Here is an 18,179-nt window from a genome sequence, read left to right as displayed (position 1 = left end):
CTCACAATCGACAGTAGCTGCCTACCAATTCCAGCGGGGCATCTGTAAATTGCGTTGTAATTTTTCGTGTCAAAGAGGCATTCAAAAGAACACTGGTTGGCAGCAACACGAAGGCACATGACATACCGCAGCCGTGATAATTGCATATCCTTACTGCTGCCATAGTCCAATTACTACATGCTGGGCACTTCACAAGATTAGTTTTTCCTCCATCAATTGGACGTGAGCTCTTTCCTAGCATGTCAATGCACTGCAAGTAACCCCACACAAGCAAGAGGCACAGCTCACCAGAGAAAATTACAATGGCCGTCAGGAGGGCGTATTCAGCGTTGTCTACTCGCAGCTGACACATCTTGCGGCAGAAGCGGAACAGAGCATCTGCAGAGTCCCCCACACTGGCACTGCGGTAGTTGTCCCTCGTGTATGGCTGGTTATTGGCAAACACTATAGAATCTGTCTTCACATCGTATTTTCGGGCACCTCTCAGCATCATCACTTCACTGGAGCAGGCCTGCATGACAACAGCAATGACGACATTAGCACGCTGTCTCTGCAGTACATTTGTTGTACCAGCACGCTGGCACAATAGTCTAATCTCTTGCCATGACTAAAAGCACTGTGGCAGTGATGCACTTGCCACATACGTATATATACAACTGCCGTAACCATGCCAAAGCCTCTATAAATGATGGCTCACGGTTCACATGTTGTGTCCTTTGCGAAGCAGGCCCAAATACAGGGCAAAAATTTGCTTCCTGGCATAGGGAGGCAACCTCTACCAGGCAACACTGCACTGCTCTGTGTGTCAGTGCCCACTGTGGAGACACCAGAAAAACCTCCACACTGCATTTAAGCATGTGTTTACGTGTGCACGAGTAGTAAGGAAAGAAAGGCTACAATTACTAAATTATGGCATGCTTTTTCGTGCAACTTGTGTAGTAAATGCTAGATTTTTGAGGCACGAGTTAAAATGGCTGTATAACTGCTCTCCCCACCACAATATCTTGTACTCCTATCTGTCCCTGACCCGCAGCGACCAACACCGAACCGAGTCAACCTCGAACAACAAATTTGTAAATGGCTGTATTCTCATATGTGATCCCGCTTCCGGAGCTCAAACACTGAGCACTCACTCGAGCAGATAGCTGAACTAGGCATTGCAGAGAGTAGCTGTAGAACTAAGAACGTTTCCTTGGAGAACTGTCCTCGCTTGCATCGAAAGTCGTCAGACATTTCTTCACTATTCGTCTCATGAAGAGAGAAAACTGCCGCAAGGATGGCATACCTCGGCTTCTGGTCAATGATCCAGCTGCATTAGGGACCACTCATCGTTAAATGTAGATAGGCTATTGATTTCGGACAGCAGCGTCGCAGCAGCAAACTAACCATTGTGCAAGTATATTTGCATGCAAATGTAAGCAACACAGCTGAAAAGACATTTCAGACAACTTGCTGCATTCTTCAAAGTAGTCATTTAAAAAGCTGCATTTAACACCTCCCAGGATGCCTCTAATAAACTTCCAAGGCCCCTGAATGAACCCGTAACGCTAGAAAACCACTCACATAAATGCCAGAAATGCGATATTATTGCAAGAACTACGAGGAAGGTATTCCGACCTTCAGCAAAGTAATCTGATCTTCTCGTGCCAACGTGTCGAAGCCAGGGACCCGCTTGGAGAACTCCACAATGAGCTGCACTGTCAGGATGGTGATCTCGGTGATGTGCTGGAATCGCCGCTGGTTATCTTCCTCACTGTCTCCCAAGGGGAAGGGCTGCACACATATGTACGTAACAAAGGCAGCCAGTCACCAAAAAATGCCGAAAAAAAAGAAAGAATTACATTCAATCTAGAAAGTCAGTTGTGCACGCACTTGTGCATTATCCACATACAGGTACAGCAAAAATGTCTGGCTGCAGACTGCTTCAATTTTAGTCAACAGTCTGTATACAACAACTGAACTTATTTCGCCTGCACCACTACTTTTATTGGCAGAGTTCTTTGTATTACCATTGCAGAGTATTATAGGCGGTAGTGTCTATTGACCATTATTGAAACATACCAAGAAGGTAAGCACAAATGCAGCCCCAATAACAGGGTACATGAAGAGAACGAATATTCACTAAAAAAACCATATGACCTCATGAAAGCACCCAAGTAATCACTCTATCTTGAAGTGCATGCATGTTTCAGTATATGCAAGCAGCGTCCATCTCGGCCATCAACAAAAGCTGCTCAATGTGCTTTGCTTCTATTTCACAGATCAAATACAATGCTGTCGAAGCTAGCAGAAGGAGTGTGCTAATATTTACAGCCATACAACAAAAAAGAACACAAGAGAAGCATGTAACGTCCCTTGTGGTCCCCTTGTTGTTTGTAAGCATGTCTATCTGCACAGTGGAATAAACAGATTCTGAAACGGCTATATAAAAGGGAGTCATGCAGAAAAAGCAGCATATTGGGCAAAGTCACAAAACTTCACCACCAGCAATTTTTAGCATGATGCTTCTGGTATGAACAACCCTTTCAAAGCATTACTTGTTCGTGCTGCCCAGATCTGCAACAAAAAGGCAGTGATTTCCTTGTGATCAGCAAAAAATATAGTAATAATAATAAATTTTTGACTGCACGTTTACTAAGTTTGCTGTGAGCTTAAGAAAACAAAAATGCCCAAAATATCTGATTAGCTCTTTCGCAGTTGTTCCTTTTTTTTTTTTCCTTCGAGTCAGGTTTTCGGCATTCCCACAAACAATGCCCCCATCAATTTCGACAAGGTGGCATCCAGCAGAACAGCCTTGAACAAAATCTCCTGCTCACAATTTTTTGGGGGTTCACACGTCAAAGTGTTGAAATGTGGCAAGCGATTGTGAACGTGTACACCGATGCAAATTTCTGTTTCCAAGTGAAGTCTGCCTGGGAAACACTGAGTACTGTATATTGGATATCAGACCATCCCTGCATAATGTTACGAAATACAAGTACCATGTCTGTGTGCTAATTCAGTGCCTTTGGTTAGTGGTATGGTTAGTGGGGGTTAACGTCCCAAAGCAGCTCAGGCTATGAGAGACGTCGTAGTGGAGGACTCCGGAAATTTCGACCACCTGAGGTTCTTTAACGTGCACTGGCATCGCACAGCACACGGGCGCCTTGCTTTTCGCCTCCATCGAAAAGTGGCCGCTGAGGCCAGGATTCGATCCTGCGACCTTGGGAACAGTAGTCGAGCGCCGTAGCCACCGCGGCACCCCGGCAGGGCACTTCAGCGTCTTTCAATGCTCACTCGATTTTCCCATGACTACAAATCTGTTTCTTAACAGTAAGAGCCAATAAGGTAATAGTAAACATATTCAGAGACAATCCAGTGCTTGAAATTAAACAGCAGATTTCAGGCTCCCTATAGGAACACAACATGCACAAAACATGCACAAAAGGAACTGATACGTATGTTGAATTCCATACAATGCTAAAGTCAATACAAATTTAGATAACATTAGATCTTGATTAAAATTAACAGCAAGAAAGAAAACCTGCTGTAAGTAAAGTTCTAACCTATCCACTCTAAGTACGCCTTATGCCAATTCGCCACAAAACAAGCCTGGACTAACATGCATTTCTTTTTCTTCTTTTCACACTGATTACTTGCATACTTTTCACAGCAGCACACATGACATACAAGAAGGAATACAGCAAAGAACAGCTCAATACTGACCGTGGTTTTCTTCATGTCCTCTTCAGAAGGCGACTCAAACTCCTGCTGGTAGTAGACTAGCTTGTTGATGAGGTCCTCCTGTGACGAGGACAGAGGCTTGACACCTGGGCTAAGCACCAATGGCTTCTTATCCTCCTCATGATTGCTGCTGCCCAGGGAGCTGCCTCCACCGCTCAGGGGCTGGCTACTGGGGCTCACGGCACCCACAGACGATGGCGCCATTAGCGCCGAGGGGCTCTCCCGTGTTGTGCTGTTGGGCCGGTCCTTCTGGTGCTTCTTGGACTCCCGCTTGATGGCACACTGGTACTCCGGCACCACACCTGCAATCCACAGACAATGGTTAGCCCAGACTCAATATACATGGGGAGCTGGCTTTGACAGCCGCTAGAAAATGAAACTTAAAAGTGCTGGTATTTAAATGAATCTTGGTGAATAGACAGTTCTAATGTCCCTCACGTAACAACATAAATTTGCTGTGCAGTCCTGATATGCTCAACAACATTAGTTGAACATTATAGCTAATCAAGCACTTAGTTGCTGAGCTTGTGGGGTAATGCCAGCAAGACACCAGCGTCCCCAACAGCGATTATAACAACTTAAAAGAGGTTGTCTGGACTGCCAATTACTGCATGGCAGTAATATTAGCATCCTGAGCAAGAAGGTTCTCGAAAATTTGATAAGAAACCTTCAAAGCCTGAATGTACACTTCAGTAAGGAATCATTAATGCACACCAATTTTCCTAACACTTACAGATCAGTTGTTACATAAAAAAAGTTCAAAATCCTAGCTGTTCATCTGTGAGATTTCAATTGTGCTAACGAAAGCATGCTTGATGAAATTGTCGCATGCACCTTACAGTAATCAGGGCTGCTGCATGCACTTCACGATTGAAACTCGAAATAATACAAGACCTGTTCCATCATAAAAGGCTAAAGGATTCATCTTGGTAATTTGATGGCCTCAAGCCATGTGTTGTGACTCCACCAATGAACAAATGGTGTCCTGTGCGTTTGACATCTAGGGCATGGCTCTAATGCGCCCATTCGGCAGTTGAGCCGTGTCGCCGTTGGTGCCATTGCAACTGAGCAAAAGAGAGTCATGAGCAAGCTATGGTGTAAAGAGAATTTCTCAGAAAACAAAAAAGAGCCTCATTTTACTTCTTTCGAGAAATTCTCTCTGGCTCATGAAAAAAAATAAAGAGCGCTTTGTAACTGCATATACATGACTACATACAAGCAGCTCTCAAATTCTTTGCCTCAATATATTGCAAGAACGCCTAAATAGCTGTGCTCAAATTTCGCATTAGGGAGTACTGTAATCGTCCTTCGAATTTTTACAGTGTAGAAAGCTCGAGTGTTCCAGCACCAAAATTGATATGTGCTTTTCTCAAGCCTGGAGCTGTTTTCCCTAAAGTTCCATTTTCCATTTTGGATCCACTTTGTCCTGCAGCATTGATTGGGTGATGAAGCCGCAGCTTTAAAGTATCTGTGGGAGGAGACAGAACCACTGGCTCATAAATAACTGCAGCCCATCACTGGCCGCATGGTGTAGCCAGCAGTTAGCCAGTGCGTTTAGCAAGTCAGCACGGTCCACTATCTCGTAATTTCTTTGACTGGCCGCTTGCTGCGTTTGTCTGGCGCTGCTGTCATGCTGACATCCAGCCAAATGAAACAGAAAATCGATATGGAATATGATCCCTACTGACTTTGCTTTCTACAACCAGTGTAGCATCACGTAGAAACCCTATAAAAGCAGGCTATGTTGTTCAATTTGACAGCCATGCAGTAAAAGGGATGACATAACGGTTGGTGAAGGAAGCATTATAGTCAATAAAAAGGGAAGCATTTTTTTTTTTTCAACAACTTTAATTTACTCATGGTCTTGTGCCATTTATACAGCCCTCCATATCGAACCATGAAAAGAATAAAAACAAGGCTGTTGTGAGCACTCACATTCTGGTCGCATTCCAACGCTGAGGCACTTCTTGAGACGACACTCCTGGCACTTGCGCCGCATGTACATGTCGATGTCGCAGTTATTGCCGTACTTGCACTGGTAGACTGCATTCTTTGTGATGCTGCGCCTGAAGAAGCCCTTGCAACCCTCACATGTGAGTGCATTGTAGTGGTAGCCCGATGCCCGGTCACCACAGACCAGGCAGAGTTCCTCCTGCTGCCGTGGTGCAGGACCCTTCTTCTTCTTTGGGTCCCCAAAGCTGTCTACAAAGTAGCCATTCAGGCCACCACCCCCACTACTGGGGCTCATCTCCTCTTTGCCTGCATTGAAAAAGACATCATGCAATGAGCACTAAAACAGGGAGCAAGACTAAAGGATAAACAACTGTAACTGTGCTGTCATATGTCCAGTCTGACTGCATTCGCTGACCAAGTTCTCAAGGCAGCAAACTGCCCCACTTGCATGCACATATCTTCCACCAAATATCTAAATACCATCTGGATAAATAAACTTGCATGCACAATGTAAAAGGGGGTGTAGGGTGCTGCACCTCTACCCATAAATGTTTAAAATGACATCTATGTGGCTTAGGAAGTAATGTGTATGTCCTTGACATCTGGGTCTGCTTCTGTTGGCTGTGTGGTGCGACCTTCTACTTCGAGGAAGCCGCAAATGAAAGGTGACCAGCCTGTCCTGACGGTACATCGCCCGCCCCTTGAACATAACCGGGGGGGGGGGGGGGGGGGGGGGGGGGGGCTGACCCTACGGAGCTGGGACTGGTAGGTCACTGCCACTTGCGGCAGGGGCTAGCCTGCCACCATATTTTTATCTGTTGTAGGCCGATTGCACCCGCTACAGTTTCGGCGGCTGTTGCGACGCGCGTCTTTCTCTCTCTCTCTCTTCTTTTTCTTTCTTCTCTATTTTCTCTTCTGTCCGCACAAGGCAGCGGAAGTGGCTCAGCTACAGAGCCAGTAGCAGGCCCGTGCATTTTTTTTCCTTCTTCCTTCAGTCGCAACAACTTTTCTTTTTCCTTTTTTTTTTTTTTTTTTTTTTTTTTTTTGCGAACACAACCAGCATTTCATACAATGCATCTAAGTTCACCGGCGTTCTATAATTCGTTTACAAGAAAGGAAAGGCGCAGTATCTGTCACTCGCAGAATCCCGCTGTCATCCTCACGGTAGGCAGGGGTAATTATGACGAGCGTTTAACGATCCGGGGCGTGGTGCAGTTGGTAGAGCGCTGGGCTGGGAAGAACAAACAGGACGGGCGCTGTTTGTTCTTCACCTCCGTCCACGTCTGTAGCGCTGCTTTTTCCATCATGTCACCATACCAACTCGCCCAGATGTCTCTTCTATTACGCTTGAGAGGCAATATGAATTTAGACACGGCGTCTAATATGAGGGCATCACAGGGCTGTCACTCGCGGGATTCTGCACGGCTGCTGTAGTCCAGTGAGGAATAAATTCCGGTGAGCTATCCTTTCGGGCCCCAAATTCGAGCGGAGCAATAGCTCTCGAGGACGGTTATCACACTCTTGCCGGGCCAAAACATTGTATGACAGGGGAAATATTGCCTCCCAATTCTCCTAAGACGGGCTGCCGCCGTTGGACAAGCATCATCTAGGCTCCTGGCCACCAGGGTCTACGAGTCAATGAGGCCGCTGATGCGGCCGCCCGAGCACCTACACATCGGGTCCCTCATCAGAGCTGTCCTGGTTTAGAGGCTTATCAAACGCTTCTGCTGTTCCGAGAAATCCTAAACCACTACTGTGACAATCACCGCCTCTACCCGGCCCCTGCCAAGAGCCTGCATAGGGCGGAGCGAGCGAGCTCTGCAGTGCCTGTAAACAGAAACCTGCCGTACTCATTTTGATCCGAACGTCGATGGGCGTTTCCCGCATTGTGGAGATCTGCGATATCTATCACATAGTGTGGACATGCGCTCAGAATCCCCACCTTCCCCTACCCGAGAGCATGAAAGACTGCCCTCCTAAACTACTCCACACTGGAGGCCCAGATGGCTCCAGGGCGCGAGACGGGGCCACATCGTGCAGTGTCCCGGACTAAGGATAACTGACCATGTAGTAGTGTCTTGAGACTCCGAAACTCTATTATGAGCATTAGAACGTTTCCACCACCACCACCAACGAGACCGGCACCTTCTGTTGATTTAATCCAGATGAGCGCGTCACGCCGTTTATCACGGAAGCCATCTGGCACGGCTCTCCACGACCGTAAACTGGCGGCAATTAACCTCTCTCTCTCCGACTGACGAGATTCAAATAAATTCGCTTCAACACTAGCAAAACACGTTTCAATCAAATCGCAACGAGAAATTGAGATATAAAAGTACGCAGGAAGGAGCCTTCGGAGTACTGCTATTAGCAGAGCCGCAAGCAGCGTATGCGTGCGCTCACATCATCGGCGCCTGGTTGAGCGGCACTGTTCCACTCGACACAGCTGGCGTCGGCCCGATCGCACGCAGCTCGGCTCGCCCTGTCTGCCTGGCGCAGTGTAAACGGCCGCCGTCATCAGCTGCGCACGGTGCTACACTACACTACTCTGGGCCACTGTGCCTCCGCTCCCAACAGCTGCGCGAATTGACTTCAGCTCGAATCGCACGCACTGACCCAACGAGGGCTGTGGGTGGTTATGGCTGTGGCCGCTTTCGCGTTCCACCAGTACAGCGCGGTTTTCGCTGCATCAGAGCAACGTTTACAACCCTCATGCATAGACGTTCTACACAGTTATCTACAAGCGCCGCCTAATGAAGAATTATGAGAAACAAGTGCGGAGTTTCTTGAGTTTGACCGCTGATTAATTCATCAAGCTGTGCGATTCTCTTGCTACGTATCCGAACCTTCTGGGGTGAAGGTGGGATGCCAACAGGTGAAGCCTCATCATCATCATCTGCCGGCATTTTGGGTGACTAGCTGACTCGACGAAGCAGAAATTGCTCGTACACTTGCATCTCGCTTTATTCTTTCTTTCGCTGACATATCTGTGCTCAACGCGCGACTACACACTTGCGGTCTCGCCGTTCGCACATTACGCGCTCATATAACCGCCGTCTCGCTCCAGCGATCGCACCAGCGTGTTCAGCTCTCGCCGCAGCATAAGCGGTTACGTTAGTCACGATGCGTCTGCAGGCAAAAATAACAGTCACCAAAGCCGACATCAGCGAGCGAACCCCGAACACGACGCACCATGGTCACGGGCGCTCGATCACGCTTCTTCATGTGCGCGTTCCCGGCATCGACGCATATGGCATCGGGTCCGAATCACGGTAGGCGAAAAGCGGCAATCGGTGCGAGTGGCCCCGTCACGGAGCCGCTGGCGTGCGCTGGCCGCGCGTTCTTGACCTTCGCCGCGCGCGCGTGACTACGGTAAATGTTCCGTGCAAGGCTACCGCCGCCCTCACCGAGGGACCGAGCCAAGCCGCGATCGCCCGCCCACGAGCGTGGGCACGGCGTGTGCCTCGCTTCACGAGCTTCTGACGCAAGCGGACAAATTCTTACCCCACAGCGCGGGACAGGGGCAGAAAGTTTACCAACTTCTACCGCGTGGGCCCGTGAGTAGTAGGAGAGGAGCGGCGACAAATAGGAAGCAACGCGGACAATACCGCTTGTTGAAAAAAACTGCTAATTATCATCAGACGCCACACCCAAAGGCGTACTTTTGAGTACCACGCCCAACTTGCGCTTTCGAGGCCTCGCGCAAAACCTAGAATGTTGTGCGATTGTGTCACAGCGTCTACCATGGCCAATATAATCGAATCGAAAACGATAGGAATATTTGCTACCCGAGCGAACGTTCAACGAGTAATAATTCGAAACAGCGAATCGCTAGAACGGCGCTATCGTTTTTTTATAGGTGTCCAAAAAGCAATACACCTCAGTTGTTTCTCTCTCTCTCTCTCTCGAACACCGTTCATTTAATTTATGAAACTATTATAGCCCAATATGTGCTGGACCCGCATAACAATTCAATGTAATCTCCGTTAAAACGTGTGCCTCCTCGATGAGGCAACTTCCGCGCTGACACCAGCCAGAAAGCATGAGAAGCGAATACCGAATATGACAACAAAACGTCTAGAATTAGTCACTTCTAAGCACGAGTGGGGAGGTGCATCTGTCATGGAAGCATGCGCTTAAAACATCTTCGACTCATTCTGAGGCGGAATTATAGTGAACTATATTAGCTGAATTCATGTTTCAGCCCCGACATTAGCCAAGTACGAAAACATTTTCTCCGCATTCGCGCTGCAGCCCTGCAAGATGACCTAAGAAACTCGCATAGACAGTGGCGCCTCCTTTCCTCTTGGCAAGTTTGAGACTGCAGTGGATGTCAACACACCCTTGTCCCCGCATCAAAATCAACCTACCCTCGTCCTACCAGCGTCTCCCTTTTCAACGTCTGGCATTTTCCTCTGACTTCGGCATCCTCCACCGGCGACAACGCTTTCACTTCCCCCTTTATTTCCCCCTTTCATACCCCCTTCCCCTCCCGCGCGGCCCCGTTGCGATGTATCCCTGCAATTTCAGAAGACAGTTATCTAAAAAAAAAAAATTAAAAAAAAATTGAAGATAACTCGCATCGACCACGATCGTGCACTGGGCAGGCCAGTATTCGCGCTCCTCCTCCCTCTCACGCCTGCATCGATGACAAGTGCACCTCGGAGCGTGTTCCCCTGCTCACTCTGCCACCTCTGTCTTCTCTTCGACCGTTTTTCTGGCACCTGTATTCTCTGCCAAACATCCTGGTTACCGATGCGCTCAGCTCGGGGGAAACCCGCGGCAGGCGGCCTCTGACAGGCAGTAAAATGAACGACGCGTCAAACGTATCGTGACTGCTAGAGGTTTCTCGCAAACAGCGCCCTTGGGATGAAGCCATTCTGCGGACTTTCTCTTGAACCGCGATCATGCACGGCGAACAAAGCTGCCAGGCGACTCGCCAATGCTTTCCCCCTCTTGGCTTCTGCGATTGCTGGGACGACGTCAATTTACAGAGCACAGAGAAAGGCCACGGCAGGTGGTGCGCGCATACTCGGAAACGCGCGGTCGCGGAAGTCGTTCCGGAAGGTAAGGAATTCGATGAATCCGTGAAGGACTAACGGCGCACTGGACGGAAGCGATGACCACAGGCCGGCTTACACGACCTCCGTGCCAAGTCTCATCATTCTGGCGGCGCTCGCCTTCCAAGTAACGCGAACGTGAGCAGTAGGGTGGAAGCAATACAAACGCCGTGACAGACAGGGTTGACCGGGTTGACTTATGAGCAGATCGACTAGCGCTTTACGTCTGCGACCGAAGTTTCGCCCGCAGCGTCTCCAGCGGCCGGCCCTCGCATCACAAAGCGCGCAGCGAGGCGAGCGCGAAACTGGTACACCCTACTGGCGAAACGTGGCACGCCGAAGCAGCTGTGAGAAGGCGTCCCCCCGTCAACCCTTCATTAGAGAGCCAGACCCTCCGCCGGAGGAGCAGGCCCGACAGGCAGCGGCAGATGAGTCCGGCCGCGTGCCCTTGAGACGCGCCGCCGAGCAGTCCTTGGCCGCTGCGCAGCACGCACCACCGAGGGGCGGTCCTCTCTCCGCCGACGGGCAAGCGGAAAGTTTCAAGGGCGGCAGACGCCCCGCTCCCTTGCTGCCAAACAATGAAGCCATTCTTCTGCCTGCACGCACCACGCAGGGTTCCGAGCCGGTCACGCAACTTTGCCGCCGCCAACTGGGCGATTGCCTCACACGTGTCCACCCTCACCGCGTCCATAGCGCACGGCCAACTCGGCGAACTCCTGCGGTCACCAAATTGGAAGCGGAAGTCTTGTTCGCCGAGGCACAAGGACATCGCTCTGCTTCGTCGGTAGGAGCGAGGAAGGGTAAACCATTTCGCAACACGGCCGGCATCGAACGAAAGATCGCGAATTTCTAAGCCGAAGGGGGTCCGCTTCACGACTCTTGGGTGCTCCCGCGGTCCTTGCGCCCGGGCCCGCCGATCGTTTCCACGTTGCGGAGCGCTGGACGTTCGCACGCACCTCACGCAGCGCGTCGAGCAGCGTGGCCTTTCCGTCTCCACGCAACCGCGCCATGAATAATTAAAAGAGCACTGCCGTCTTTCTCTTTTGCGCGGCGAAAGCGGAAAAACGACAACTCTACCGCGGAGTTTCTGAAAGAAATCCAATTTGAAGGCTAAACGCGGACAAGTAACGCTACTAGCGCCGGCTGGAACCTGAGAGTGCAGCGGACGCCGTCCTCTTGGACGACGTCGTCGCCTGAAAGGTCGCGAGGAACCACGGCGCACACGTGATGGGCGAAAAATGCGGTAATTCTCGCGAGCTCGCAACACGAAGCATTGCCCTGACATTAAAAAGAGAAAAGCAGCAGCTCTGTCGCCACACCTGAGAAGATCTTGGCCCTTTAGTCTTCCTTGCTCACTGCCGAGACCATCACGAGCCTGCGGCTTTCGGCGAAAAACAAAATGAAAAATGAGGGCGAGGGAGTGGCATTCGACGAAGCTTCCTCACAAGACTGAGAAAACGGGGACGCCCGCTTGTTGCACAGCGAAATGTGGATGTTTCCGCGTTGCTTTGCGAGTGACTATCCCTCATAAAGTAAAGAAGCCTGTGTGCAATGCCTGCACCATAGCTATGCCTGCACACATCGCTGGCCGTCGCAAGTTGCACCAATTACTCGGCTTACCAGAGAAATTATCAACGCTTCTCGGGGCCGTTACATTATTCTATGCACGTGCGACGCGACCATTACCTACGTTCACATTTCCCCACACCTTCACGCTTCCAATGAACCGTACAGAGGAGAAAAAAAAAAAAATCCTTTTCACATGCCTATATTGGCATCAAATAACGTAGCCATTTTCCTCCTCTTCGTCTCAATACAAGTGAACGGGACTCTGCACAATGCTTTCCTGTTCGACGGAAAACAGTCGACTTGTACCAAACATAGCCGTTGGATTCATTGCACTGGCCAATAGCACTACGCGCAGCACGCAGATGCGGCTTACACGATCACAGAGCCAGCCAAACGCGAACCCATCTTTCCCTAAGTCACCGCCATGACAATTGCGACGACACCAGCAGGGGTGGAAGCAGGGTATTTTGGAGCAGAGAGAGAGAGAGAGAGATTTTAGGAACATTCTAATGTTTTGGGGCACGTTTTTAGGGTCAAATGCTTTGAAATTTGTTAATTACAGTTTTCCAGTCCTGGGACATAAAATTCCCAATCTGCATCCTTTCTATGAAAAATTTAATCCTTTCCGAAACATTAAAACAGTTTGCGTAAGCTTAGCAACGGTGTGTGGTAGTTTGCGCTATCTGCTCTCGCTTGCTGCTCTCCACTGGAGATTAAAAAGGTTGAGAGGGTGTTCTATGCAGTTTTTCCACAATTAATTCCCTCCAACTGCTTTTGATTCACATTACGTAAATATTTGCTAAAAGATTATGCTCCACGCTTCTCTAGCTTTCAAAAATTGTTTGTATCAAGCCAAGTGAAAGATACGTTATATCAACACCACCGGTGCGATGTCATCGTTCCCATATTCACCTAAATTTGATAATTTCAGCAGCCAGTTTGGCGCAATTCTGGAGCACTACTGTGTTTTGAAGCAGAATAGAGCGTGGAAAGCAGTTTGGAACAGAATGGAGCGGCATATGCACCAGGGGCGCGCGCATCGACCGTCCCACTGCGGCCGCCGCCGCAAAGGATGCTAAAAACGAGAGTCGCTTATCGCTCGGGGCCTCCGGAGTCGACCCCCGCCCACGCCGCAGTCAACAGAACGTGCCCTACCTCGGTCGCATATACACCTTCCAGCGAGATAAGGGGCAGTGGAGTACGACAGGGGTGCACGCGGGCACCGGCGCGAAAACAAGCAGGATGCCGACAGACAACGAGAGATAACGGCGCAAGTCTCGACAGCCGCGTCCGCGCACTGCCTTATCGCAGCCCATCGATTCCCGAGGGAGGAAACCTAGCGAACCCCGAAAACTCACCCGTGCACGACAATACGAGGATCACACCTCACAGATGTAACTCGCTGAAAGAAAAAATCACACGAAATGTGCGCTTTGTTTATTGCCGCTTCGGCGGTTACCTATACTCCACCGAGTTATCTGTTTGCTGTTAAGCTCTACAGTGAGAAAATTATGTGTGTAGCTACCGCGCACGAAAGTCAGCTTCCAGAAGGATCGATCCGTAAAAAAAAAAAAAAACGGATGGAGTTAAAAAATAGCTAACTAAACGGGCGCCAAATCATACCGACGAACACAGGCACTTCACCATTCGCAAGTATATGAGCTATTTGTGCCAGTCATCCAGTGTACAGGGTGACCATTTCAAAAACAGATGGACCAAGGAGACTTTACGCAATAGCTTCAAAGGGTTCCTCCCGTTCACTCACCCCTCTGCTCTGCTGTTGTGAACACTGGGGCAAAGCGCGCGTACAAGGTTTCTGTTTCAGCTAAAGGCGCGTTCCTTGGTTGCGCAGATGCAGCGTGCCCGGATCGCGACCCGGCGAACAGAGATTCGATACCCCGCCGGGGTGGCGCAGCGGTTACGGCGCTCGACTACTGTGCCCAAGGAAGCGGGATCGAATCCCGGCCTCGGCGGCTGCGTTTCGATGGAGGCGAAACGGAGTGGCGTCTGTGTGCTGTGCGATGTCAGTGCACGTTAAAGAACCCCAGATGGTCGAAATTTCCGGAGTCCTCTACTACGGCGTCTCTCACAGCCTGAGTCGCTTTGGGACGTTAAACCCCACGAACTAAACCAGAGATTCGATACATACCAGCCGCTGAGTGAACAATCACTTTTCTTTTTTTTAAGCAAAATTGCTTGCCTTTGGACGACCCTCTCGACCAATCCGGGTCCTTACAGGGGTCAACACGTTGGGATTTCGGGTGGGCGGAACATGTAGCACTTTCGGGTGAACAGAGACGGACAGCGGTGCAGCGCTCGATCAATACCTTCTTCTCCAACGTCCACGCTGCTTATATCGGGCAATGTCATGTATAACGGCCCGCTTTCGAGATGCCGTGAAAACATGCCGCAGCAACCGCGGGCAACGAATAAAGCGCAGAAATCAGTGATACGAACGCCTTGCCGAGGCCCAAAACTCTCACAGGGGCCGTTTTGTGTTGGCAATATTCGCTATCTTCGGCCGAAAACTGCGGCTGATCGGCACGCACGCCATCATTTCATGCTGCAGTTTCCATTGAAGCACCGCCGCTTTTCCAAGACGCCCACGTGTCGACCTTTCAATGTACATCCCACTCTCCGCCGCGTTAAAGGCGCTGAATTTGCGTTAAAGTCGCTGAATTTTAACGAAACAGGCTTGTGTAGTGACAATGTGAAAGTTCGCCATAATATGCCATGCGGGCTTTTAACACGCCCCGAAGTGTGACTCAGGCTATATGGGGCGCCGTAGAGGAGTGCTCCAAATTTATGTACAGCACCTTTGACGTGCTCTGACTCTGCACAGAGCTTCTTTTGCGTTTCGCCTCCATCTAAAACAGCCGCGGCTTCAGTCTAAGTAGCCGAGCTCCTCGACCGCTGATCCACGGAAGCGGGCGATCCTAAAGTTCGCAATTGTGGTTAGCAATAACTGCACGTGTCACATGAACATTGTCGCCGTTGATAGTCAGGTCATACTTGGGAGCAATAGCGCAGAAAGATAAGGGACCAAGAACGAGCATGTGTCTCCTCGCTCTTGGTCCCTTGTCTTTGCGCCATTGCTCCGAAACCAACAAGCCCAAATTTCAACGATAGTCAGGTCAAGTTCTCTAAATGCTAGGAATACATCTTTTACGAAAGACGTGACAGCACCTAACCTAACTTCATGGTTTATTGGCCTCAAAATACTCAGAACTCATCCTCTAACGTAACGGGGCACGTCACAGAGGGTAGACAAGCTGACAGAAGAAAGCTTCAACCTCATCCCTAGTGTATCCACACTTCAGGTGAAACGAAAAGTTTAACGACGGGGCCTGTACGTACAGCGCAAATGGTCACCATCATCGACGCCTGGTAGTCCGCCAGGCTATGCACTAAGACGCGCGGTAATGCTTGATAAGTTGTACGAATATTACTGAGAGAAACGAACCAAACCGCATGCACATTAGCCCGGATAAGTGCACAGAAACCGAAACTGCTCCTTGGTATCACATGACAACAACCATTATGTACTCTAGCAATAACCTTCGCGCGCGCTGAGGAGACAATTTTTAAGGGCATGTCACAACACGATCCGTGTTCTTGGCCCATTCTTACACAGCGTGGTAAAATAGCGATCTAGTGGACGCCATCCTGATTGGACCAGGTCGCCCTTACCTTTCGTATAAGGCTCTTTGTGAACACTCACTGGTACCCAGTGCCATTTGCTTGTACCGCGTCACTGGCGGATATCCCCGCGGCGCCAATTATGCCGCTATCCGTATCAATTAGCGACGCAGCTGTAACATCGTTCCGAGTGGTGCCAAACCACTTCAAGACGCATTCACCGCGCATCTGTTAGCCCAGTAGCTTGCGACAGGGATTCGAACCGACGACATATGCGACAAGTTCGGTGTATGCATTCAAACCGCGCGCACGCACGCACGCACGCGTGTGTGTGTGTGTGTGTGTGTGTGTGTGTGTGTGTGTGTGTGTGTGTGTGTGTGTGTGTGTGTGTGTGTGTGTGTGTGTGTGTGTGTGTTTGTGTGTGTGTGTGTGTGTGTGTGTGTGTGTGTGTGTGTGTGTGTGTGTGTGTGTGTGTGTGTGTGTGTGTGTGTGTGTGTGTGTGTGTGTGTGTGTGTGTGTGTGGAGGGGGGGGGGGGGTTGAGAGGAGGCCGCAATATGAGCTCGTTATGCAAACGCAAACCGCGATGTCAACCCCACCCGAGTCAACCGAAGACGACGCTGCCGTTGCGACATGCCCCAGGAAAAATGGAAAGAAACGTGCGAAATCGATCAGCAAAAAGTGGCGAGCACAAAATTCGAAAGACACACACACAAAAAAAAAATAATAACGAGTGCAGTCGCAGTGAAAAAAGACAGCCATATTAAAAAGGCGCTATGAAGAAAGAGCAAGCTGCTACATTTGAAAGCTGTGTGCAAATGCCACAGTGGACAGCTGCAGTGTAACACAGCCGCTGTAACACTGTTCGAAGAAGCGGCGCTGCACGCCTCTGCTCCCACGCGCCAAGCCTGTACGCCACATCGAGCTACGCGTTGGGGCCGCGGAAGCAGCGACGTCGAGTGGCAGAAACTGAGGCACGAGTTTCGAGGGTTACGGACTTACGGACACTTGTGTGCGAGCGACGCGAACTCGTTGACCTTCTGTATTTTGTAAACAATATACAAAGCTCCCCGTGTCCTTTCTTCCTATCGCTCCCCTCTATACTTCCCCTCGCTATCCTCTCCCTATCCCGCTTTCTTTCCCGCCGGCCGCCGCTCAGGTGCTTCAGATTTTTCAGATAGCAATTTCCGCGGCCGGCAACACTCTTTTCCTTCTTTTTGATTCTTTTATAATAATAAACCACTACCACGACCCACTTACGGTAGAGCGCGGGCAGTGAGGTCTCGGCATAGCGGGATGAGCCACGGCACAGGCGCTACTGCCGGCCCGCCATAGTGCCACGATCATAACGTTGGTCAGGGCATCGCTTCCTAATCTAATCCAGCCGTCTGACCCTGCTGTACCGATACGTTTACATTCTCTAGAAATGCACACAACTAACAACGAGACTCTAGCAAAACCGGGTTCAATAAATGTTCTCTTTATGCCAGTTCTGCGCATTCCGTGCACTGACCCCGCCAGTTTCCTCTGCACAGCTTCAGCCAAATGCTATCATTAACTCTCCAGATCCACTCAAATCTGCGAAGAGAGAACACCGTTATGCTCGGCTCGGATGTGCTCGTTATGCTCAGCGTCGTGCTAAACCAAGTGAAGACAAAGTGTCACGCGAAATCGCGCACGAGGTACCTTCGAGCCCCTCTAATCAGCGCATGATGCACAGGACGCGAACAGAATCGTAGTCTCGGCAACTGATGCCAACTCTTAGCTAGCCCGATGCTGCACGGTTTTTGAGCGGACGAACTGTAGGGGGCGTCTCGGCTTCCGCTGGCACGGGTGCGATCAACAGTCCTCGTTGCCAAGAGGAAAAGGCACAGCGTCGGCTCGCCGGGTCAGCTCCCGCGTCAACACCCGAATCGCGTACAGAGAGAGTACGACGCCCTTGACCGTCAACGTAAACGCCCGTAAATAACGGAAATCAGTCAAACGCGACTGAGCTCGGACACGACCGGGTGACCCGGCCAGAATCAAAGCTGTCAGCCACTCGAAACACAATGAGCTGCTTCGCATGCGTACACCACCGCACAATCGCCAATTAAGCTTTTATAATACGCGCCGCATAACTTCCATAAACTCAATGAAGAATGGTTAACTTTAGCTTTGGGAACAAAAGAGGCACCAGCAGGTCGAGCGAGAGAGTCGAGGACACTTTGGCGACTAAAGTGATGAAAGGCGAAAGC

General features: G+C 50.1%; 1 protein-coding gene across 3 annotated transcripts in view; it reads right to left on the bottom strand.

Annotated features, from left to right (window-relative positions):
- LOC146198047 (ecdysone receptor-like) overlaps nt 1–18,179 on the bottom strand; it is a 159,884-nt gene that overhangs the window by 6,964 nt on the left and 134,741 nt on the right. For all 3 annotated transcript variants that reach the window (XM_084593366.1, XM_084593365.1, XM_084593367.1), the window contains 4 exons: nt 5,659–5,982; nt 3,706–4,025; nt 1,618–1,773; nt 289–511 (listed from right to left, as the gene is read on the bottom strand). In XM_084593366.1, the coding sequence (XP_084449492.1) occupies nt 289–511; nt 1,618–1,773; nt 3,706–4,025; nt 5,659–5,982 (1,023 nt within the window). The remainder of the gene's footprint in view (nt 1–288; nt 512–1,617; nt 1,774–3,705; nt 4,026–5,658; nt 5,983–18,179) is intronic.

Source organism: Amblyomma maculatum, chromosome 2, assembly GCF_055883805.1.
Source record: "Amblyomma maculatum isolate TAMU_Amacu chromosome 2, ASM5588380v1, whole genome shotgun sequence".
Lineage (NCBI taxonomy): Eukaryota > Metazoa > Arthropoda > Arachnida > Ixodida > Ixodidae > Amblyomma > Amblyomma maculatum.
Note: the sequence above shows the minus strand (reverse complement) of the source record. Positions and strands in the feature narration are given on the sequence as shown.